The sequence below is a fragment of the Crotalus tigris genome, unplaced genomic scaffold (assembly GCF_016545835.1).
Source record: "Crotalus tigris isolate CLP2741 ecotype Arizona unplaced genomic scaffold, ASM1654583v1 scf7180000017568.12009008, whole genome shotgun sequence".
NCBI classification, from domain to species: domain Eukaryota; kingdom Metazoa; phylum Chordata; class Lepidosauria; order Squamata; family Viperidae; genus Crotalus; species Crotalus tigris.
This window is the reverse complement of record NW_024096478.1, coordinates 9,172,751-9,198,999: the sequence shown is the minus strand read 5'-3', so window position 1 is coordinate 9,198,999 and position 26,249 is coordinate 9,172,751. Positions and strand designations below refer to the sequence as shown.

The window sequence follows — 26,249 nt, the reverse complement described above, 5'->3', positions numbered from 1 at the left end:
CCACGTTTTAGGGGACCTCGCTGAAACAAAGGAGGAATATTGCTGTGGTTCAGACCACTAGCACTTTTAGAAAGCAAAGACCCCTGCCAGGGTACATCTCCTTTTTCTCCAGTAGCAATCAACTTCATTTGTATAGGGAAAGTCATCTGTGAGTTATTCACTAGTTCAAGCTGCAGTTACACTGACTTTATGTTCTTCCAAGTAATAGACAATACAGACCCCAACGTGAATGTTTTAACATTTTATTGCACCTGGAGTTCTGGATGTGGACACCATACGTTGCCAAGCTTCTTTCATTCACTACCCTTTGTTCTTCCTGCCTCCTAAAGAAGACTACACACTTGATCCATGTAGCTGGTTCTTCTAGTTCTTATTAATGGATCCCTGGTGCCCCAATAAAGGGCCCATTATGTAGGAGGGATAGTCAACAGGTTGTTAGCATAAGTAACTCAGTGTAATCTTCCCTTGAGTTTCTGTCCTTTAGGAGGGAAGAAGAGGAAATGTCAATAATTGACGAAGCAAACCAATTTACACATGAGCCAGAGTGTTGCAAAAACAGATTTCCCCAGGCAATTGAAAAACGTTTATAAGATTTTTTTTCAACGTGCGCAAAGGAAGAAGCGGTTTCTTGATAATATGTCATTAAAAATTATAAAGTCTGTAATGCAGAGAACTCTGACACAGAGTCTTCATACCTCAGATTGTAATAATTTTCCCTTGATAAATTGAGAGGCTAACTGTTCCAGATTCTCTTGTATATTCAGACTTCAGAGCTATTTATTTATTTTACTAGATTTAAAGGTAGCTTGACTCGAATGACTCTGGGTAGCTTATGCTTTAAAAAAAATAAGAGCTAAAAGTTACAAGCACTGAGGAATGCAGAGTAGGCAATAAATTCTCACTATTGAGAATTTTCAGTCTTTTCAGCCAAAATCTGAGGGTTCTGGTGAGATTACTAACTCACAGTTTTCCCATGGAGACCTTCCCATGCAGCAGTAAGACGCCCGAACAAACAGATCATTCAGATAGTTCCATCATTCAGAAGGATTGTTCTTCTGAATCTTAGGAATGGCCGGATCAGGTTTTATCCTATAGTTGCTTCTGCCTTCCTGAGGGTAGTAGCAGAAGGGCCTGCCAGGCCCTGTAGCTGACTACAATAAGAAGCTAATAAATCACCTTGTTTATATGTCTTAATTTAAGGGGAGTTAAAGGTTAAGTATGATGTTTTTTTTCTTTTTTCTTTCTTTTTTCCCCCTTTTTTATTATTGTTAACCTTCTTATTAATAACCCTGTATTCTGCTCTGGGAAGCGAGGGGGGGAGGGTTGAGGGTGGGTGGGTGGGTGAGTGGGTGGGTAATGATAATATAGTCATGGCAAATGCTTGGGCATTTCCCCTATGCTGCGTTCATGTGTGTGAGAGGGATGAGAGGGGAGGAAGGAGTAGGGAGGAAGTAGGATGGTTAGAGGAGATGGGGAAGGGAAGAGAGTAGGAGGGGAGGAGAGAAAGAGGAGGGAAGTAGGGAAGGTTTAGAGAGGGTGGACGCAGCCTGGGGGGAATGGGCAGGCGGTATCAATGGTTAATTGTATTTTGTATGAATAAATGGAAAATAAAAACTTTTTTAATAAAAAATAAAGAAAAGAAAAAATCATCAAGGAGAAGGCCTCATTTCGTTCTCGTTTTATTCTTTCCAATCTGGTTGAATGTTGGGAATCACATAAATGGGTTTAAAACTCGATTGGTATGTCTCTCCATACAACTCTTCCAAAATAGAATGGAATGGCATTAAACTCAGGGACTGGGGGAAAAGTTGGCTCCCCAAAAAAGATCAAGTTCAAAAATGGTGTGGATCTAGTTGGGGCTGTAGAGAGAGAGAAAAAATCCTATAGTGCATTCATTGTGGGACAGACAAACTGGCAACATCTGAAATTGTTGGCAGCTGCTCCATTCTAAGCCTGTCTTCCTCTTCTTTCCCAGAAGGAAATTTGTATTAAGGATTACAATGAATTTCAGAAGCCATGCTCTGCGTGCTTTTCCTACCATGTTATTCTTGCTAACCCCAATGAGTATTGGAAAGAAATCAGATATACAATGTTGAGATTCTGCTCATCCATCAAGGAGATAATGCTCTAAAAATTGAACAGAACAAGGCCAACTTTTGTGTTTTCTATATAAGACAGAAAAAAGAAATCAAGATATACTTTTTATTAACCAGTAAACACATGAAGAATTTTAAGATGTGAGATGCCGGTGGTATGTTGTAAGGAATGAATGTATGTTCAAAGAAGTGAAAATGATACAGACTATGGTTCAGCCCAAGTGAGAATTGGATGTTGAGATGGAAAATTGTTACCTTCAACAGAAGCTCTTATTGGAAGATATGCTTTTAAATATAAGCAGAGTGTTAAAATAATAGAATGTATAAGTGTCATGGATCCGCCCCCGGACCCCTCTCCGGATGTGAGTTCAGAGGAGAAAGGTGAGTTTGAGTCATCAGAGGAATGTGCAGAGCTGAGGATTGGGACTCGGAGAGTGCTAGCCTGACAGAGCAGCCTCAGCTTGGTCAATCAGATGAGCAACAGGCTAGAGGAGGTGAGCCACAGCTGCAGCAAGTTGGCTAGAAAGCTCCAGGCTAGGACTGGGAATAACTGCCTCCCGTTAGCAATGAGTAGAAGGTGGAGGCCACACCTCCTGATCCAAAAACACATAGAGCAAAGAGGAGACAGGGACAATGCTGGATTACTTGCGAGGAAGCAACCTTGCATCTCATAAAGGGCTGCACTGGCGATTGGAAGGAGTTAATGGGTAAGAAGTTAAAGAACAAGAAGCAATATTTTATTCTATGGGTATGGTGAAAATAAGGACAGTAAGCAAGGCAAAAAGAGGCATGGTGTGGTGTAGTGACTGGAGTTATGGAAACTATTTAATTAGATTTCTTGTTTTTAAGTTTCTACCTTTACATTCCTTTCCTTACTACTACTTTCTCTTTTTCTGCACTTTGCATAATATTACTTATTCTAAAAGAGAATAACACAATTGGTGAACAAACAAATGAATGAGCTCTTATAAATATAATCATCTTAGGGAATGCTTTAGTGAGATTAGTGACTCATTGTGAAAACTCTTCTAATAAGAATTTGTGTGTACAATTTTCTCCCCATCAATTGTTAAGTTTGTGAAATGGTATGTCACTAAGGAGTAAAGATGTATGTTCACAAAGATCCCCTATATAAATTGTGTTCTAAAGAATTAATCTGATTTAATTTTGTATTCTCTTTCCTAGAGTTAATGGGCAAACTGATCAGCCTCAAGAAGGATGCAAGAAATGGGTCTTCAGACAGCGTCAATATCAGTAATTCTTTGTGTGAATCTTCTTATTTGCCATTTCAAAACAAGGAAGAAACAAAAGAAGCTAAGACTGATCTCAAAACTACACTTCAAATTAAGTCAATGAATGTTGTTCCTCTTCCACCAATAGAACAAAAAGGAAAGAAGACTGTGAAAATTGAGGAGAAAGACTTTGACAGAACAGCTATGAATAAGAAAATTGGGAATGATGCAGGATTGCTTCAGACCACCAGGTCAGTGTCTACTAATATCTATGTGCAAGACAATCAACACAGACCTGCATCTCTGTTTTTTCGCTGCATGCATTATGCTATACATTTCTTCATCTACTTTCTCAGTATTGCATGCAGTGTGCTACCCCAACTCCATTTGCCTAGTCTGAAACTCTCAACATTCTTTAAAAAGGCAAAATAATAGAAAATGGAAAGAACTCATGGACTTCATATCCTTACTGTTTTAAACCTTTTTTCTTTAAAAAAAATCACCTTAATGTAGTGCCCATGTTAGATTAGCTATTGTACCATCCTGTCATTTCAAAGTTAATGTGTATTCTAATTCAGGATGGAAATCTGACCCACAGCTTTTTCATATTGACTCGATAATGTTAACCTTTAGAGATTTTTTTCTGTATGAATGAATGAATGATACATTAAGACTGTAAAATATATGTAATATGTGAAAGTAGAGATGCGATTAAAGCAGTGGTGGAACATGATAGCTATCTGAATGTCTGGATGTATAACCTGGTAATGAGAGCTTTTGTATGAATTGACAAGGCATTTAAGATTTCTTTATGGCTCTAAAATGCTTTCAGAAGAGATACTCTGGAAAACATTTGGGCAATAACAAGCAGCTTCTTTTGACCTATTGTGCCTCTTTCCAGATCCACATAATTATGTGTAGCTGTTCTATGAGTTTGAAATCATGTGAATTTGGGAAGAGGCTAGGCTGCTTTAAAGGCTTGTAGAAAGGTATTTCATATATGTTTCTTGCATTCTAAAGCACTTATAAGGATTTGTATTACTCAGCTACTACCGTGTTACCCCGAAAGTAAGGCCTTCCCCGAAAATAAGCCCTAGTTTTGTGGCAAGGCACACACCTAAAAATCAAGCTGGGGTGGGGATGTGGATTTGCCCCACACGCCCTGTCTCTCCTCACCTGCCCACTTCTTCTGAGGCGTCTTCTGCAGCCAGGCCTGCATTTCTCAGTCACAGGCCTTTCCGGAAAGCCTATGCAGCCAAGACCTATGCAGCTGTGGACCGAGCTATGGACTGAATCCATAGCTTGGTACTCGGCTACATAGGCCTTCGTGAAAGGCCTGACTGCAAAATGCAGACCAGAATGCAGCTGCAGAATGAAACTTCTCCTTTGGCCCCAGAAAAAGTGGACCTGCTGGGCAGGGCTGTCTGTGCCCAAAGTGAGTAAGACACACACCCCCCCCCCCCAAATAAGACCTGGTGCTTCCTGGAGGCAAAAAAAAGAAAAAAAAAGACCTGGTCTTATTTTTCAGGGAAACACGGTATGAGCAATTAAGCATATATTCATATGCTCTACTTCAGATTAGCATCATACCCTCGTAATCATGCAATAGCTTACTGGACAATGAGCTTTCATAGGTTCTGCCTCTGTTGTGATATATTTGAAAATACTTTGGAGGATTCTGCAGTGTGAACGCAAGAGCTTCATTGTAGTTACTCATTGGTTGCCAGTTACCATTGGCTAGCATTTTCATTTTGTCCTAACTCCTTGGCTCATTCCCTATATTGTTGAGATGGCAATACAGTGGTGTTATGTTACCTTTTTGCTGTGTGGTTGTCTTTAAATCTGGTCCTAATAATCAGACTGCTTGCTTTGATGTCATCAAGGAAATGGAGGATGCTAATATTGGCCAGCTAGACTGTCTTTTTATTTTATTTGACTTTTTAAATTTTAAAATTTAAGTGAAGGTGGGTAGGAGTGAGAAAAACTGCAAGGTTTTTAAAAATATGTGAGCAGAATAACATCATTCCCAGCATCTTTGGAGATGTTATTGCCAACCTAGCAATGGAATTCAGCAACTCAGGCAGGAAAACTGCTGAGAAGCAGGAAGGGTAAAAAAAAAACAAAAAAAACCCCAGAAGCAATCCCTACTCTTCCTGTAAACCCAATTTCAACCAAAGCACCTCATAGCTGAAGACAAATACTGTAGGTATAGACAGCAGCACAAAATAAACTTGTTGATCAATTGTTCTGTCACTTGTAAACCTTTTTATTTTTAGGTACTTTTTATTAAATATTTTTAAAAGAATAAAACAATTCCAATTTTGAAAGAGAAGAGTAAGGGAAGTAAACTAATAAGTACAAGAAGTACAAAGGAAAAAATAGAGAAGAGAAAGAAAAAAAAGACAGATGATGTTATAAACAAATGGCCTCCAATCTTAACAGCAATTACAAATACATTTATATTTTACCCTCTCTTTCTAAGACTGCAACATAATTTCCTTTTTTCCATTCTCTATCCTTTCTAATCATCAAATCCCTAAAGCACAAGTTCATTTTCTTTTATTTTTCAGCAAAAAGTCCATAAGAGGCTTCCAGTTAGTAATAAATCAGACAAGTCAATTTTGCCATCTCTGCTAATTCTGTCACCTTTACCATTTATTCCTCCATCATGGGTATTTCCGAATCCTTCCATTTTTAGTATATAATCTTGCAGCGGTTATATATAAAAACAGCCTGCCAGAGCTCTTTTCTAGTTGTCTATCCATTTGTCCCAACAAGATTTCTGCTTTCAATTGAATTACTCTTTAAAGTTATTTGTATCACTTTAACATATTTGAAGCCAACATTTTCTAGCTTTTGTGCAGCCATGATAAAATGACCTTTCCTGTTTTCCACATTTCCAACATAAATTTGCAGTATCTTTATACATTTTAGATAATTTTTGGGGAGTCGTGTGCCAGTGGCACATTATTTTATAATGTCACTTAAATTATAATGTAACTTTCAGTTCTTTCAGTTACATATTTTCCCATTGTTCTATCTATATATTGATAGAACCAGTTTGGTCTAATGGTTACGGCTTTAGGCCAGAAAGTGAGCTCAGGTGAGTTCATGAAAGCCAGCTGGGTGACCTTTGGCCAATCACTCTCTCTCAGCCCAATCCACAGGGTTGCTTTGGGGAAAATAGAAGGAAGGTGTGTTGGATACGTTCATCACCTTGAGTTATTTATGAAAATAATAAAGGCAGGATATAAATAAAGGAATAAATAAAATAATAAATATTGTCAAAAGTTCTTTGCTCACTTTATCATACTCTTCTACTTAATAATAATAATAATAGTAGTAGTAAAGTTGGAAGGGACCTTGGAGGTCATCTAGTCCAACCCCCTGCTCGGGCAGGAAACCCTACACCATTTCAAACAAATGGCTTTCTAGTCTCTTCTTAAAAACTTCCAGTGTTGGAGCATTTACTGCTTCTGGAGGCAAGCTGTTCCACTGATTAATTGTTCTCACTGTCAGGAAGTTTCTCCTTAGTTCTAGGTTGCTTCTCTCCTTGATTAGTTTCCACCCGTTGCTTCTTGTCCTGCCTTCAGGTGCTTTGGAAAATAGCTTAATTCCCTCTTCTTTATGGCAGCCCCTGAGATATTGGAACACTGCTATCATGTCCCCCCTTGTCCTTCTCTTCGTTAAACTTGTTCTTGTTCTTCCATTTAAAATTTCAATGAAAGTTATACACTTTAGTAATTAAATATTCATCTTTTGTACATAGTTTGATTTCAAATGCTATCTTGTGCTGCTAAATTCCAAATGTAATATTATCTACTTTAAACATTAACTCTGTATACAAAAACCATTGAAAACCAAACCTCTCGGTAGTCAATTTATCTCTTAATTTCATCTTACAATTGTTTTGTCACTTCTAAACTTTACTGAATGGAATTCCCTTTACTAGCATTGTCTATCAGTAGTTGGTTCTTTGAGTTATTTTAAGGTCATATTGTGTCATCACTGATGCCATCTAGTAATATAGTTTTTTTTTTCCCCTATCTCTTTTGCACTTTCCAGGTGCCAGGATATTGTCCAATGGCTATAGATTTTACTTTATGTGACCAAAATATTTAAACTAGCTTTGTTATTTGTGCTACCCTATCTATAAATGAACTATTTGTTCTTTCAATCTAAAGTACTCGTAGCAATTTTCTCCAACGCTACCATTGAAAGGCATTGATTTTTCTTCAGCATTTCTAGTGTTCAAGTTTTCAGAGCTATTTGTGACAACTGGGAAAATAATAGTCTTGACAATATATACCCTTGTTGCCATCATATCTCTGCACCTCAGTATTTTGTATAAAGTTGTCTTAGATTTTCTTTCAAGTAATAGGCATTTTTGTTTCACTAAGTCTCTGTATCTGAATGCTTGAATCTGAAAACATGAAGATTTCAACAGCTTATCCATCCATTTATGTATGTTGGCATTGCCTTTTAATATATTCTATTTTTTAATAAATGATAGCAGAAACTGTTTTGTACTAACTTCTTTCACTTGTAACAAGAAAATACTTGATTTTTCGTTCTTCCAGCCACAACCATTTCTGTGGCTGTTGATGTTTCTTCCAACACTTTGAATTCTACTTTTAGCCTATCAGTTCTCTGAATATATGTTAAAGAAGGTAGCACTGTGCAAAATTAATTTTGAACAATGTAAATTACACCATATTTTACTAACTGTTGCTCATTAGTAATCATGCAAGTTAAGCAGTAAGCAGAAGAGCTGGCCTGGGCAAACCTATCTTATTAAGGACTATCCTCAATTTGTTGTGGTCTACACAGTCAAAAGTTTTGGGGTAATCCGTAAAGCAAAGTTTTTACATTTCTTGCTGATAACTTAGCTCTTTCCATGATCTATTGGACGTTAGTAATGTGATCTTGGGTGCCTCTGCTTTTTTTGAATCTAGCTTACACATCCAACACTTCCTTTTCATGTGTTGTTGAAGGCTAGATTGTGAAATCTTAACTCTCCCCTCCCAGCACTTGAGACAAATGCAGTTGTGAGGTTATCTGAGCATTCTTTAGAAGTGTTTGTTTTTTGGAATATAAATCGATATTTTCCAATCCCTTGGCTACTGCTGAATTTTCCACATCTATCTATCTATCTATCTGTCTGTCTGTCTGTCTGTCTGTCTGTCTGTCTGTCTGTCTATCTATCTATCTATCTGTCTATCTATCTTAAGAAATAAAAGTTTAATTCCATTGTTTTGGAAGATTTTAAACAGCATTTCTTTTAGTTCATCAAACCCTGCAACTTTATTGTTAGCAATAGAGCTCATTTAACTTCATTAGCCAGAACCTCTGGCTTAGTTTAGTGTTCATATGCATCAGCAAGTTTTGGAACATCTTTTGTATAGTGCTATAGGTTGTCCTCGACTTGGGACTGTTCATTCATAAGTCAAGGTACTATCCCTGCTCAAAAGTTATGGCTACTGCTCCTACGGCCACATGATCAAAATTTTGGCGCACGAAAAGAGCTTGCTGGCGTTGGAATGCTGGCTTTGTACTAAAAGTGCCTTTACTTTCTTCTGCTCAGTCCTTTTATATAAAAGTTGACTTCCATGTGTTAAAAACATTGAGCAGATTCTTAGAGGAGATCAGCTTCATTGGAAGTTTTTGGCCTTTCATGGAGGGCAGAGGCTGTTTCATGCCTCTCTGTTGAGGCTTCCAGGGCATTTGGTACTTGCTGGGCATGGCACCATTCATTAAAAACTATTTTTTTTTCTTTCATTGGATAATCATATACAGTTTTATTGAGGATTAAACACAATTACAATGTCCGTACAATAAAAAATAAATAATCTAGTTTTTCTGATGAACACGTATCAATCAGTTACTGATACTGTACGTGCCACTATCAAAAATATTGCTACCATATAAGCTGCACGGCCTGGAAAGTTTCCCCACAGAGCATAGTAAGTTTATTTCATAGAGCCGTATAATTTACAGTATAGCAGTTATTCGCTATATTATATATATGTGCTGTCAGATCAGCAACTAACCACAATCACAATCATTCAAATATTAACATATAATGAAACACTAAAATATCCGCAGTAATAAATTTAAGAAAATACCCGAAGCACTATTCATAGATGATGCAATAATTTGTTGGCTGCAGATAACTGATTCAAGCTAAAATCACAAAATCTAATATGATTGGGATGAGATTCAACTCATTTGGCTATTTTTAGGGCTTTTAAAAGAATCCTGACTTTTTTTTGGGGGGGGGAGTGTTGATTGATTGAGAAAGCCACACTTGATGTGTTGTTTTTACTGCCTGTTTGTCACTAGAGTATTTATAATAAGTTATAAACTTATGGTCCGTGGCCCGCTACTGGGCCGTGGGCTGTTGGCCACTGGGCCACATGAGTGGCTGGTCAGTGCTCAACCGCCACACTCACGCTAGCATCACGGCGACATGCGGGCACTAGCGTCACAAGTGCACCCCCCCACTCAAGCTAGCGTTGCTGTGAGTGCAACATCCCCACTCGTGCTAGCATCATGGCATTGCGCGGGTGCTAGTGTTGCCACAGCATTGTGCAGGCACTTGTGGCCTTGTTTGCATTGTGCACGCAATCATGGCCCCATTCGTGTATATGCTTGTGTCCCTGTTCATATGGGCACTTGTTCACACGTGTAATGCACCTCCACCCCTCCCCGCCTGGGCCATCAACTCAGAAAGGTTGGGGACTGCTACTCAAGGATAGGAAATAATATTTCAATCTGGGAATGCTTAAGCATCAACCATTCATCTTTGTCACTGTTGAAAAACCAGGCCGATGACTAATGACCAGCTCCAAAGTAGAACAAGGTGCCAATGAACTGGGTAAATTATCTGTCACTCTGCAAATAGCAAGGTAGTCCAAAGATGTCAGATGTGGCATATACTATCATACCAGTGATGGTTTGGATGAGTGTTATTCAGTATGGTAGAGAACTTGGCTTCCAGCACCTCTCTTAATTCTTGCCTCTAGCCTCATGATCTTCCTAACTAGCATTTTTAATCAGGGTGTTGTAATCTTCCTGTATCACTAATACAGGAAGGAATACTGAGCATTCAGTATTCTATCTGATGATTTGGACATAGTGTAACTGGTTCTAAGTGAATGATAGAAATGTGTTTGCTTTGGGCAGTCAAGTTCAGGTCCATACCTGTCAGTAATTTCTTGGGGTGATATTTGTTGTTCATATCTGAATGCTGATTTGGTGAAGCTGCCTGAGTTCTTAATTTGTGCCTCCTGTTCCTTAATAATCCTTCAGTCCTTCAGAGAGGACTACTAGCTTGCTGTCTACAGTTGGCTGAAGGAGATCAGTGAATAATGTCCCTGAGACACCATTTTATCTGAGTCCCATTTAGCTACTCAGTGACTCCTTTGAGATATCTAGGCATTGCCTTATAACCTGGGAAGACCCATTAGAAATTACTACATGTAATTTCTTCTCTCTCCCCCCCCCCCATGGGAAGTAGCAGAATAACAGAACTGGAAGGGACCTAGAAGTTATTCTATTACAACCTCTGCCCACTCAGGAGATTGTATACCATTCCTGACATGGCTGTCGAATCTCTTCTTAAAAACCTTCAGCAATGGCGCACTCACAAGCTGTTCTGAAGACAAGTGATGCTTGAAAGATATTCCAGTGGGGGTTCTTTCTTGCAATTAGACACAAGATAATTGATGGATTAAGTACAAGAAGAGAAGAACCTGCTTACTAATCAATTTTATCATCTTTAGATACTGCAACTTCTAATTATCCCTTTCCCCCTCCCCAATTCCCAGTTACAAACTATGCAGCAATAAACTTGAAAAGGTCATGACTGATGGGAAGGGATAAAGTCACAAAATTACTGAGCAGAATAGAGCAGCTTATTTTTCATTCAATGAAATGATTTTTTATTTAGTTAAATATAAATAGATATTTCTATTTTGAGTTATAACATAAACAGTAATTATATATAGAAAATTATCTTAATGTGTTGTAGAAGCACTGATTCTATTTGGAGATCTACTCTAGAATTAACCTACGTTTAAGATTATTGAATGTTTATATTACAGGGCTGTAATTATGAAAAGATTTAGTTTTTTTTAAAAAAAAATGTAAATACCATCCATTTTGCTATGTGAATAGAACGGTGGGGTTAAGTCAACATTATGGCATGTATCATTTTAAAGAATATGTTGCTGTTTAAAAGCAAATTAAAGCAGTGTCTATATTAATGGTCAAAATCGGCAAAATGACATACACACGCAAAGAGACAGGTTGTTAATTATGTCACCATTGTTTCTTGCCTATTTTGAGGCACATGTATACCACCACGGACATTGCTGCAAGTAGTTGCAGGTTCAGGCAGTAAGTAGAGTGAATTGAACGCATGTAAGTGATATGTGAAGTGGGTATGTGGGAATGGAAAGCTTGATCTGTGAAAGAACCACAATGATTAGAGAAGGTAGGATAGTTAGTGGGATTACAGAGGAAGGATATCAAATTTAGAGGAAGACTATGGAATGGCATTTAATGTTTTATGGAAAAAGTTAATTTTAAGTGTTGAGGTTGGTTTGCCCCCAATTGGGGGGTAACATCTCTCCGAAGGTGAATTAAAGTTATTTGGAAGACATAAAGAGTTCTCATTTAGCTACAACCCATTTTTTTCAATACATTCCCTACATACATTCACTAATTATTAAAATTTTGCTTACATCTTTATAGTATTGTCAATGTAAATTGCAAAAATTAATACAGATTTTCTTTTTTAATTTATCTAAAGTTTTATAGAAAGAACTAGACAAGAATTAAAATAGGAAAATAAATAGATTGAAAAACTATAAAAAAATAGCTGCCCAGCATAACTAGAATAAAAGAAAATAAAACAAAAGGGGGAAATCATTTATATATGTCACATATCAAACATCAGATTTCAACAGCTGACCAAATTAAAAGGAAGAACTTTTTAACAAAAATCAACTATTCTCTAGTATTGCAAAATGTATGTATATAATGCACTTAAATGTGTCAAGTGTCTGAAGTGGCTGGCTCAACCCAAATCAGTGAGAAAAATATTTAATAATTTACATGCTTCAGCAGCTCTTTCAAAAACTTGCTTTGAACAACTGAACTCCATGGTAAGACATGGGAGGTTTAATGGAGTTCCAATTGAAGAAAGATTGTATTTGTGGATCATCAGCCACTGAAGACATAGGAGACATTCTTGTTGATGGCAGATTATATTCTCCAGAAAGGGCTGCTTACACAGACCCTTATTTAAAAACTAAAAAATATTTTTTAAAAACTAAAAACAATCTTACCTATTGCAGGGAACAAATCTGCATATCACCAGTAAGATTGCATTCTTAATTTCAAAAGCCATCTCAAAGAAAACAGAATACCTATAGTAGATCAGATTGGGCCCTACTGTAGGAGTGACTATTATGAACATTTTTTTTTTGTATCTATTTACATTTTGCATATTTTATTACATTCAATTGACTTAACAAACTTCTCTTTCTCTTCCTCATTTTTTGACTAGTGGATAAACTTGTGATTTCAAAAATGAACAATTCACAGATCTCTTGAATTCAGTCCTTAATATATCAGGAATATTACTACTTTTCCTGGGGTTTGTTTTTTTTAGCAACATTTAGGCCCAATGCAACCATAACTCCTCAATGATCAAATTCCAAAATTTGGAGATATAATTTAGAACAGTGTCAAAAAACCTATCTATCTATATCCACCATCTTTTATAACTAGTATTGTTGTATATCATTTACTCCTGCAAATCCATAATTATTTAATACTACATTAGTGAACTGAATCCCCTCCTTACATACACAGTGATACTATTTACTTTTTTCTAAAAGATTTTTCTGCCTATTTATTTAGCTCTTGTGTTAAAAGATGTATGGTTGTTCAAAAAGTAGTTTAACTTATGCAACACAGATTTTTTTGGGGTATCCTGTTTGAAACAGTATAAGCTTAGTCTTTGATGCACTTTATGTACTACGGTAGCTCAGTTAAAATAGATCTCAGATATATCCATCAAATATTAATTTGATGTAAAACATGGGCTAATAAATCTGGTATATTATTAAGCTTCCAACTATATCTGTATGTAATGTAATTTATTAGCTAAATGGTTTCTTTGTTGTTTTTAATCTTTGCTTGTTTGCTTTTTTCTATCCACTTTTTCCTTTTTGGCATGAATTTAGCATTCAAAAGCTAAGTAATGTGGGAACTGGGAACTAATGGCATGCTTAATGTAGTTTGAAGACAGGTAAATGTTTATATTTAATGTGAAACTCGAATGGTTGCTTTAACTATAGGTTAACCTCTGACCCTGGTTTAAAGATTGAAGAAAATCATCTTGGTGCAGTTGAAGATATATCCAAGCACAAGAAGAAAACCAAAAAGAATGTTTATCCCATAACATATGTATCTTCCAAGCAAAACTTTGAAAATCAATGCACTCAACAATGAATGTTTTTGTCACTTTTGTGAGTCCTTTCAAATGTATCTGAAGTAGCCTGCCCCCCAATCTGCAAGGTTCCAGATGTATGGACTGTGACTCTCATTACCTCTGGTCAATATAACCAATAGTTGTATTGATTGGGAATGATAAAAGTTTTAGTTCAATTCATCTAGAAGGTTCCAGATTGGGGAAAGCTGTTGCAGAATAAGTGATGATAAATTATTTTGTTCAGTGCTTTTTAATAATATCAGTTGAACATAACGCCTGAACAGTTTGAAGTTGGTACTTCAGTTGTAAGTTTCATATAGTATATTTTTAAAAACTGCAAATCTGTAAGAAAAATATTAGTATGCAGCTTACTAGCAGTTTATTCATACTAGTATATAATCCATTCTTTATATAAATTCCAAGTGAAAATGTAAGACTAGATATAAATAAATGGATGTAATATATGTTAATGAGAGTGTAACATAGCACTATTTTGCTCTACTTGTATGTATGTATTAATTAAATAAAATTTTCAAATAGTTTCATTCATTTGTAATAAATATTAAATAAAATTTCAGAGGTGTAAAATGCATTACCTGTTTCTGGTTGCTTCTCCCTTAGCAAAATTGTAGTTTTCTACTAAAAAGAGAATCCATACACCATTGTGTCAAATTGAAACATGTTTCATTTTATAACTATTTGAATTGTATAATTATTTGAATACATGATTCATTTTGAATGAAAGTTGGTTGATGCTGTAAAATCAGTGGAGCTCCTGCCTTGCCTTATGCAGATAAGATGCAAGGGCTGAGCCTGGTAGGGCAGGAAGCAACATGTTGCCAGGCTACTGAGAATTATATAAACAAAATCTAAATGTCTCTTGAGGGCATCAAAAGGTTAGCTGAATATCTATTAACTTGGAAGGATAGGAAAGGGAGAAAGCCTAGAAATTTTAACTTAATTGAGTTGTCTCAGATAAAGTTTATGCCAAGTAATGCCAAGTGCTAAATAAGGAACTGGGTGTCTGTAGAGCTGAGGAAAGAGCTTCCAATTATTTGTATGGTTTTGTATACACTGTTTATGCCAAATTGAGATAGCCAATCAAGATGGAGCAGACATACCTCTGAGCTTAATGGGGGTAAAACGTATCCTCTTTACAAGGCATAGGTGTTCCATAATGAAGTTAAAGAGTAATCAGGGATATTCATGTAATGAATATATACTACATCCTAGTCACATCACTATTTGGACTTTTTGACACACACACCCCACCAGGTATTGTAATGCAATATAGTATTAGAATTCAGTTTTTACACTGGGTTTGCACCTTCAAACTTATTGATCACTAAGGCCAAGAGATTTAGCTGTTTAATAAAGAGCTTCCGTGGGTTTATATCTTGTCCTTCCTTAAAACAATTGTCTCCAAATTGAGGTACACACACCTGAAAAGGTTTGCCAGGCGGTCCATTGAAGTATGGAAAGAAAGTACAGATAATATTTGGTTAATGAGCACTTGTTCAGTGACCATTCAAAATTACACTGGTGCTTAACAATCATATTCATGAACATCTTTGAAGTTCCAGACATACCAGCAGCCCTGTGGTCACATGATCACAATCTAGATACTTGGCAACTGGCTTGTATTTAAGATAATTGAAATGTCCTGCATCACGTTATCACTGTTTGCAGCCTACCCTACTGGCATTCCACAAGCTAAGTCAATGCAGAAGCAGCAGAGATGACCTCAAGTTTCTCTGATAAGTCACTTGTACTTCAGCAGCTTTTCTGCCTGGGGTGTCTGGCTATGGCACCCCCAGCACTCCTCCCACGACACCCACTTGCACACTATTCCCTACATATTGTGTTTTCCCGAAAATAAGACCGGGTCTTTCTTTTTTCTTTTTGGAAAGCCCTGACTGTAAGGTAAGATGCCTCAGAAGAAGTGGGCTGGCGAGGGGAGGCCTGGCTGCAAGGTAAGAGGGTGCAGGGCATCTGGGGCAGCTCCACACCCCAGCCCTAGCTTGATTTTTAGGTATGCCTTGCCCCAAAACTAGGGCTTATTTGGGGGTAGGCTTATATTAGGCTCACCCCCCCCCAAAATCAAGCTAGGACTAATTTTCGGGCTAGGCCCTACTTTCGAGAAAACACTGGATGCACTGTATTTGTGTCACACCCTCACTGCCACTCCTCATACCTCCCCCATCCAGCAGCAGCCAGGCTGCACTTGTGACATGCTCCTATAGCCCCTCCTACACCCACTAACAGCTGGCCGTGTGAGCACTACAGTATCTTTGGCCACCTATGTAACTGTCAGCAGCCACCTGCTGCACAAGAGTCATACTCTGATAACCAATTGCACACCATGATACATCTGGCATCAACCAGCCCTGTCACATCCATGCACTCCTGCACACGTATCATAGCAGCTACTTGTGCACTATGAAGTGTTTGGCAGCAACCATTCCTGGCTCTCTGTGGTTCTGCCAGCCATCCGCATACCCAGCAACAACCACACTACTACACTTGTGTCATGAGAGCCATCACACCTTCCCGATTTTGCAGCAGCCTCTTATCTGCCTGTTGGGGAATTTGCAACTTTCAACTTCTTCATTGACTTTGCCTATTGGAAGCTGGCAGGAAGTTGTAAGGAAATCCTCCTTTAACGAACAGGTATCCGCATTTAACAATGGCAGTGGGGATTGCCGACATTAAACAATGTGGTGATGTGTCATTGTGTTTTACTATTGTATTGCTTTCTCCTTAGGCATGATGTGTCCTTGGTTCTGATCCTCTGTCAGGATAATGTCCTCAAAATTATGGATGCAGAATCACAGATTTTCTCATTTTTGGACAGGATCTTAATTAGATTTGGTGGAATTTTCAGTGTCTTCTTGGTGGAATATTGATTTCAAACCATTGCATTGTTAAGATCCTTACCTGTTTAGATAAATTATATTGCAGTCCATCTATAACAATATAAAATATTGCTTAAAAATCAGCATGAATAGAATAATTATTTGGACAATGCAATAGCATGAAGTATAACCTGATTACAAGCATGATTACAGAATAATTGGTATAATGAGAACTTTGGAATTTCTTGAATCTGGAATTAAGGTAAGAAGCCAAACTATTCAATGCTATTTTGTTGTCACAATCACAAACATTAAAGTTAGACACTGAAGTACTTAGAATATGTATCAAATAGTGTTTTTCTCCCTGTAACCAAAGATTCGCTAAAGTCAGAATGCTTTATCCTGATGAATTCAGAGCATAGTTTATACTCAGTTGACTCCATTTGCATAACTTTGAACTACAATTTAACTTTTCTAGTTGGGTTCACAAAATATGAACCACAAAGTAATTAATTATATTTTAACCTCTTTGTTTTGAAATGTGGAGAAAAATAACCCTTAAAGCCAGATTCAGATGACACATTACTGTGATAAGGGTGAGTTTACTTGAAAGAAACCATGGGTACAAACTGGGTTTAAGGATCTTAAATAATTTAACCTATAATGTCAGTTCATGCATTATCCAAAACCATGTCTTACCATGTTGCAAAACTCTTTGCTATCTACCAAAAGGAATCTTAATTTCAGTGTAGCTACGTTTATATGAAGACCAATTTGATTGTAGCCACGCAACTTAGTTGTACTCTTTAATTATAACATCAACTCTGTTTCTAAGGGAAGATATAATTGGTAGGGCTAAATTTGTACAGTAATCCATAATATCAATTGATTATGTCAGCTCGGGTATGCTGGTAGAAAATTAAGTCACTATGGCAACCACTTACAGTAAAGCAATCGATGCTGATTTTTTCCATGGCACTTGAAAGAAGTTTAGTATAAAATGGAGCAATATTCCAAATGTTTGGAAGATTTAGCTGAAGCTGTATAGTTTCCGTGGAAGAGGAAGCATCTTTTTGCGTGAGTTTACATTACAATCTCTATATTGTAAAACATAAGTTGACTGTCACAGCATGTTCTGATAGATCTGCCATTTCCAGATAAAATTATTTTGATGACCCCCCTCCTCCCAAATGACTGATTGAAGAATTGATCTCTGATAGGCTTTATAGCTTTATGCTATAAAGCTGCCTGATTTGCTTAATCTGGAACATGACTTTACTTCTTCTGTCGTTCTTCTGTCAAGCAAGACATGCCCATTTAAGTATCACTTTCATTTGGTGTAAGAACCTTACACTGAGGAGAGTGCGCAGATACAAAAAGAGGAAGGAAGAAGAGGAACAGGGAGAGCCACACAGCCCAAACCTGCTGCTGCAGCAGCCAAAGTTACGTTCTGATTCATTTGTATTAATCGGAACAGTCCATCCCAGCCACCCACCCTGAATCACGGCTTACTGCTGGAGTCCCTAGCAATGCCTCCTTGGCACAAAAGTGATAAGAAGACTGGAGTGGGTATGTATCATGCAGCCTCTTCTCTGAGTAAGTCTTTCTGCAGAGGGTGGGTAAAAGTGCCAAAATGGCTGAAAAACATTTCTTAAAAATAAAACAAAACCCAGAAGCGAGCAGGTTTTCCTAACTTGGGAATCCTCATATTCACTGAATTAAAATTCTCAGAATTTCCCTTCAGAATGTCCATTGGTGGCTGAGATTTCTGCAACTGTAGTCCAGAAGGTTCCAGAAAGACTGGAGAGATACTTTGAGCTGATTGATACATAATAATGAAAAATAAGGTTGTTTCCAAGCAACTTCTCAGTTTGACTTGTTCTTTGAGACTTACAAAGATTTTTTTGTGTGAAAATTATTCATTTGTCATTAACTGTGAAATTTAAGCTATCAAAATTAAATGGGAGAGTTCACTAACTTTTTGTGTAGTTTCAGCTTAACTATACAGGCAGGAAATAACAGACTTTTTTTCTTAGAAATGAGTTCTGTGAATTGGTAGAGACTTCTTAAAAACTGCAATCTATTCTTTGTAGTAGATTTGACTCAACTGACAGTTGTTTAGAAGATATAGTCTACTTTCTACAAAGTCTCCTTATTTGCTGGCATTGTTTGTGCATTTTCCAACGATAATGTAATTATATTCTACGCTAAACTACCAATTTGGCAGCAGCATTAAGAGGGTTTGAATCTGAGAAAGCAGAAAGAGAACACATCTATATGTTGAACTTTTTTTAAAAAAAATATCCCACCTTACTCTTATAAACAACTGAAAATAGCAAACATATCTAATATTTCTTCCTCCTCCTATTTTCCCCACAACAACAACAACCTTGTGAGGTGGGTTGGTTGAGACACTGACTGACCAAAGTCACCTGGCTGGCATTCATGCCTAAGGTAGAAGTAAAACTCAGTCTTCTGGTTTCTAGCTCAAACCACTAGAGTAGTGGCTTTGTTTTGAAAGCCAGCTTAGAGTCTGCAAGAGGTCTGAGTTTCATTCTCCATCACTGCCATGTTGAAACTCTAAAGTCTAGAGAGTTGCTACAAGTGAGGGAACTAATATTTGGGCTAGATCTACATGAATCAGAAATGGGGAATCATTTCATTCAGACAAGACATAGCCATAGCCCGCAGTATTTCAGGGTGGCTTTCTCACAGATAGAGCTGTAGACGTTAGACTTGAAAATAGAAAATTTCGAAACTATTGTTGGGTGAGGTAATATTTTGTGGACACAACAATGATAATTTCAATCCTTTGAAAAGGAATAAACAAATTCTCCCTCAAGTTAGGTGCATCAAGTACAGGGACAAGCCTCAGGCTCGAGTAAACTCTTGTTCTGTGAAGCATTTTAGGCCCGTTAACTGGGGTTTTCAATCCATAAAAGCTTCCCCAGCAACACTTTATTCCCAGAGAACGTAGAGCAGACATGTCAAACTTGCGACGTCACGTGATGTCGCGCAATGTATCGGAGCTTTTTTGTCATTGCCGGCAATGGGGTGGGCGTGGTTTCCTGATGATGCGTCCGGCCTGTAGGCCGGCAACTTGACACCCCTGACCTAGAGCCTCATCCAGGAAATCTGGATATTTCAGTTTTATTCCCTGAAAATAGGAAGAAAAGAGTGTCACCCCAGGAGCCTTGAGAACCATGTGATCGTAATAATGGATTGGATCTTTCAAAATATCACAAAGCAAAATATTTGTTAAGCTATATAGTAAAGCATTAAAAAAAGATATTTCATTCTCTATGTTGCAAGAAAACAATGGGGTACTTTGAACTATGTGGCACTGCTTTGACTATTGTAAAATCTAAATTATATAATTCAGTTTAATTCAGTACTTGGGAAAATCAGTCCCTCTTAGCTCTTATAAAAAAACTGACACCTAAAGCATGTGGATTAAAATTAACTGTCCTGAAAATATTCACCTGTAGTAGTAGCAGTAGTAAAAAATATTATGGTTAGTCGCAGTTGGTCAGAAGTTTAGCCTGGATTTGGCATTTTTATCAGCCTATCAACTTCTTCCCAAGGACCTGGGATAGGCAAATGTTAATGTTTGGTAGCGTTAAAGATATTGTCACAGGATGTAAGCTGTTCCAAGTAAAGCTTTCTTGCAACTGATGGATGGTAATTTTGTCAATGCTGATGGTGTTCAAGAGGTGCTCCAGTTGTTCTGGAATTGCACTCAGGTCGCCCATCACTATTAGTGCTATCTTTGCTTTCTTTTATCACAGCTGTGCTATTTCTGTTTGCAGATCTTTGTATTCTGTTATTTTCTTCCCTTCTTTCTCTTCCTTTTTGCTGTCTCCAGGTATTGCAGTGACCATTATGTCCCAAAGGTGCTTTTCAAAAGGCAACTGGACTTCCTTTGTTTTTTCTTCCTTGAAAACGTTTTGCTTCCCATCTAAGAAGCTTCTTCAGTTATGACTGAATGGTGGGGAATGGAAGGATTTATATTCTTTGCAGTCATCTGGTTGTTAGGATTCTGAAGGTCAGTTATTAGCTCTCTGAGAGTCATTGAGGCTACTTGGTAGTTTATCTGTACTCTCAGGATCACCTGAATCAGAGTGCAAATGGGTGTGGAATCTTCCTGTGTTGTAGGCAGGATATAGGTGGCATCCTATCCCTCCCCCTATGTTGAGAGAGGGCTGTTCAATTTTAAGATAGATGGCCTCTTTTACCCCTCTTTCAAACCAATCATATCAATAGCTAGTGTCCTTTTTCTAGACTTTTGTTTTTGTCTTGCTTATCAACAGTTGTTAAGTCTGGGGGCAGGTGCTAGTCTGCTTGAATTCTAAAGTCCCAGAACACCTCAATTTCTTCATTTTCTATTACTTTGTCTGTTTGTGGTGCTGCCAGTTCTTGCTTATGGCAAATGATATTGCTTTGCAAATATTCCAATACACCATTGTTGCTACTTTGTCATCATGACATTGCTTGTAGTCACTCTGTATGGGTTTCTAGCAGCAGCTAATTAGGCGTTCCACTCTTTCTTCAGCATCTTTGCAGAGGTGGCACTTGCTATCTATTGCTGCCTTTTCAATTCTGGCTTTGTATGCATTTGTTTGAAAGGCTTCATCTTGTATGGCCAGAATTGTCTGTCTGTCTGTCTGTCTGTCTGTCTGTCTGTCTGTCTGTCTGTCTGTCTGTCTATCTATCTATCTATCTATCTATCTATCTATCTATCTATCTATCTATCTATCTCTTTCTTCAATTTTGCTGTTCTTACCTATTGCTAGTTCTTATTGTTATCTGCTTTGCCTACTATATTTTTATATGCTAGCCATGTAATACTTGCCTTGCCTCTTTTCTATTATTCATTTGGTTTTTCTCTGTAAGCCAATTTGGTATTTCCAGTATTCAGTAAGCTTTCATGGTATACTGTACTAGTTTTAGTGCATTTTCTTCACTGTACTTTAGATCAGGGGTTCCCAACCGCCAGTCCATAGACCAGTACTGGGCCGTGGCATGCCAACAACTGGTCCATGCAAACAAAAGTAAAGCCCCATCCGTGAGATGCAGGCAGCACACAAAACCATGCACCTTACGGTCTGTGGAAAAACCTCTCTCCATGGAACTGGTCTCCAGTGCCCAAAGGATTGGGGGCTTCTGCTTTAGATATTCTTCTAAAGCCCCCTTTTTCTTCTTTTTCAAATGTCTGGTGAACTAGCAACATTCAACACCAACCTATTTTCCTTGGCAAGTAGAGCCTATCAATATTACTGTGTGGATGAAGGGCATGATGATGATAACAATTTATGGTTTAATATACTCAATTTTCAAAAGCCAGCTTGAAAAAGGGCCAAAACTAAATAACTTATTAGTCATCCACATATTGGTTTAAAATATAGCACAAACCTTGCCCACATAGTTAGATTACGGCTCTCTTTTCTTAGTTATGGAAACTAAGAAAAAGAAATAATGGTGTTGGTGTTGGTGTTGTTGGTGATGATGATGATAACGATGATGACAATGGCGACGATGGCGACGATGATGATGACACAGCTATTTCTTTCAAAGAGACAATAGTTCATATACTGAAAGCTAAGTGAGTTGTGTAACAGAGCTATCAGCATCTTTGATTTCAGAAACTTCGAGCATAATGATGAAATAATAACCGATCACAAGTGAGCATCCCAAATGGGAGTTGTGGCATCTTTGCTTCAGTCTAGGGTGGAACTTCAAAACACAAATTGCTTTCCTTAAGACCTTGTCTATTCCTCATTTATAAGTCAATTATTTTAACAGGCAAGAAAAGAGAGGGTTTATCTTATAAGGAAGCTCTTGTGTTCAGCATGTTGCTTCTTCACCAACTCTTTTCAGCATATCCTTATCTAAGTGCATGAACAAGGGCTGAATATTGAATGACTCTTCATATACGATACCCCTTTTATGAATTGAATCCCTGTTTTTGAGTAACCAAATGGATACTAAGCAAGGTTTCAAGACATATAGGAATATGTGTCAGTGAATCATTCTGTTTGGCTATATTGAATCCTTTACATACTAATAAAATCATTCAGTAGGATAGCAACACACTTTATTTAGTTCAATCAGTAGTGTAAGTCCAAAATGTTCAGTTAATTCTTCCTTGCTGCCCATTTTCTCCTTCCAGTAATTACTCCTATATCATTATCAAAAGCCCTTTGCTGAGAAGAAACAGAGCTCCTACTTCCCAAGATACAGTCAAACAAAAACCGCAACACACAATGCTGTTGACAAATGGGCATAGCTATTCCTTGTTATTGCCAAGAATTCAGTTTGAGCTTCATCCATTGCCATTGCCATTGTATTCTCATAGATACTGCTGTACAGTATTGCTATATTTTTAATTTATTTACATTCTTATATAGCTGCCCAGTTCATATAATAATTCTAGGCACCTCACAATAATCAATAAAACAATTACACTTCACCCACAGGGGCCAGACAAAACCACCTTCCAACTCAACCTCCATCGTAGCCCAACACCTGGGGGAAGAGTCAGGACTTCTGCATTTCTGTTCCATGCTGCTTATTTCCTTCCTTCCTTCCTCCTTAGCATATATAAAAATGGCTGTAATAAGCAATTATTTTGAGAAGAAGACTGCATCTAGCACAGTAATGTTCATTCCCCTGTCAAAATGGGGGAAAATTCTATAAGCAGGAACTTTTCATAATGTCCACTATTAGATTCCAAGGCCCAAGGCTATGATTTGTTATAAGGTAATTCTTAGCCAATGTCTTGAATTTCATGAAGGAAACCTGAAATAATAATAATGACCATTAGTAGGAATTAATTGAGGAAATATTTATTCATGTTTTTCACTGAATGATAAAATAAGAAAAATCAATTTGAAAATGAGCATATTCAGTCTTTACGTAATATAACAATAAATTATGTGCTCTGAAATAGAAAATATCAGCAGAATGATACAGAGAACTATGAACTTAAGTTGGGGGAATCCTAACCTACTACTATCTGGAAATGCAGGGATTTCTTTCTGCAAATCAAATCTAGGCTAGTGCAGTGCTTAAAAGCATGTTGGAGTGACTAATATTTGATCAGCATTTTTTATGCGCAACTTTTATAGCTGAAAATAAACTACAGTATCTACGTTTGTCTCTTCTTCCATAATAAATCAAGTAAGGACACATTCTGTGCTCTGGAGTCTTGAGAACACATAACTAAGGGGCTTGCTCACTCATTTACAGTAGTACCCTTGATAAATGCTATACTTACGACCACAATTTAGCCCAAAATTTCTGCTGCTAAGTTAGTCAGCTATTAAGTGAATTTTGCCTCACTTTATGACCTTTCTTGCCAGATGTTATTAATTGAATCACTGCAGGTGTCAATTTAGTAACGTGGTTGTTAAGTGAATCTGTTTTCTCTATTGACTTTGCTTGTCATTAGGCCGCAGAAGGTGATCACATGACCTCAGTGTCAGCGCTGTGACAACTGAGAAAACTGTAGCCATTTTATCTTTTGTTTTCATTGTGCTTTTTTCTGTTGTTTGGTATTTTCAGATGGAGAAGGGGGAAAGGGGGGATGCTTGAGCTGTTTCAGTTAGCCATAACAATTGCAACTGTGTGAGAATCAAGGTCAATGTTAAAAAAAGTTTTGGCGGGTTGAAAAGTTGGGTGGAGAGTCCGCGTTTTGGAATAATTGGTGAATGTAATTTATGACAGCCTTTCTGGGGTGGGAATTGCAACTTGTTAGCAATTTGTAGAAGGGGGGAGGGAACTTTAGTCTTGGGTTCAACTATGTAAGTGCCAACACTTTGTTTCCTGAATAAAATGTTCTTTAAGGAAGAAATCTTTACCTTGAAGTTCTTTTAATTGGTTTCATCTATCGGAACCATGACACTCAGGATACTGCAACTATCAAAAATAGGAGTCAGTTGCCAAGCGTCTGAATTTTGATCACGTGACCTTGGAAGCACGCTGTAATGGTCTTAAGTGTGAAAAACAGTCATAAGTCACTGTTGTAAGTCGAGGACTACCTGTATAATCTTAGTTTAATATATAAAACTGATTGGTTTAAAAAAGCTCTATTCCACTTGTTTAAAAAAAAGGGAAAGAGTTTGTAATTATATAAGCACAAAGAAGCCATTCACTGATACAAATTTTTAAAATTATTATTTTTTCATTTGGCCTCCTGAATTCATATATAGGAATTCACAGTGTTCAAACAGCTTGCCTCTCTTTATTCCCTGTCCATTATCAATTTTTAAGAATCAGATTCATAGTATCAAATGACGTGGCAGAACTTAGCTGTAAGTTTCCACTTGTTCAAAAAACATTAAGGCAGCAAAACCACTTCCTTTGTCAGTTATTTGGATGTCATCATGCTAAAGCCCTTTCCTAAGGTACCATCAGCAAAGAACATTATTCTATTAAGGCAAAATTGCTAAATTCTGAATATTATTAAGTTCTATACTGTTCTCTTCCTGGCACAAGCAGAACCAATCCAGTGATTCTAGGAAGTAAATGTACATTTACTTCCTCACACCTGCTTTATGAAATTGTTTCCTTTAAGAACAAAAATGGAAATAAAAAGCATGAAATAAAATGAGTGCAAGGTTAAGAATGAGGCAAACTTTGACAAAGGTTGGCAGATTGAATTCTATATTTGTAATAAAGTAATACTATGCAGTTATCTAGGTAGCAGTGTTTTTCCTCTGGTGCCTTCCAACTATGTTAATCAGTCTGTGATATATTTTCTGAAGTTGTAATGTGATCCGTTCATTTAAGTTCATTCTTTCTTTATTTATTTTTAAGTGAGTTGACAAATGAAGGATTTATGGCTGCCCTTTTAAAGGCACATGTAATTATTAAAGCATTACCAAGGGGCTTCCCTTCTGCATGTGATGGAATGTAATGGGTGGGATTTCCAGGAGGAAGTGAATCCAGAGGAATAAAAAACAACTCAGTTCAGATATTTTGTGTAAGAGAAAGAGGGTGAAGACAGCCTTTCCCTAATAGTTCCCAGAGTATATGCTTTATGTGGGTGGTCGTCTGTTTTAGTTTGGCAAGATTCTGTCTATAGGTGTGGAAATTAAAAAAAATCCCCTTGGAAGAATCACAATGTGCCTTTCTTGGTTTTGGAGCTGATATGTGACACTTCATATTTTTCCTACAAGGAAAGAACAAAGTCTCTTATTTGATTCCATCCTCCCAATCCTTGATTTTTAAGTATTAAGACTACAACAGTTTGAAAGGCCCTAGGTTTGAAGTGATTTAATATGCCACAGCAAAGGAATTAACTAGAGTTTAAATTAACCCAGTAATTAAGAAAATAACTTTACTGACAAGGGGATGTCAGTATCTATACGTGATCTACAGAGTGATTAAAGAGTCAGACTAGATTTGGGAGTCTCAGCTATGATGTTTACTAGATTTTGGTCACTATGTCTAGCCTGATCTACTTCATAGAGTTATTGTGAGGATAAATACCTCTTTGCATTACTGGGAGAATTCAAGATAGAATTGCAATAAATACATTTAAAAAGATATTCTGGCAATG

At 37.3% G+C, this 26,249-nt stretch overlaps 2 protein-coding genes across 6 annotated transcripts in view; both read left to right on the top strand.

Moving 5' to 3' along the window:
• The window catches only part of SPDL1 (spindle apparatus coiled-coil protein 1), a 33,936-nt gene extending 19,435 nt beyond the window's left edge, over positions 1–14,501 (top strand). For 4 of the 5 annotated variants that reach the window (XM_039353262.1, XM_039353284.1, XM_039353274.1 and 1 more), the window contains exons 11-12: positions 3,282–3,579; positions 13,699–14,501. In XM_039353262.1, coding sequence (XP_039209196.1) covers positions 3,282–3,579; positions 13,699–13,852 — 452 coding nt within the window. In that variant the 3' untranslated portion in view covers positions 13,853–14,501. Of the gene's footprint in view, positions 1–1,975; positions 2,898–3,281; positions 3,580–13,698 lie in introns of those variants that run through there. The other variant, XM_039353293.1, reaches the window with a different exon arrangement.
• A 3,586-nt stretch (positions 14,502–18,087) lies between these two features.
• Positions 18,088–26,249, top strand: part of DOCK2 (dedicator of cytokinesis 2) — a 308,188-nt gene continuing 300,026 nt past the window's right edge. The window contains exon 1 of the mRNA XM_039353200.1: positions 18,088–18,256. Coding sequence (XP_039209134.1) covers positions 18,217–18,256 — 40 coding nt within the window. The 5' untranslated portion in view covers positions 18,088–18,216. The remainder of the gene's footprint in view (positions 18,257–26,249) is intronic.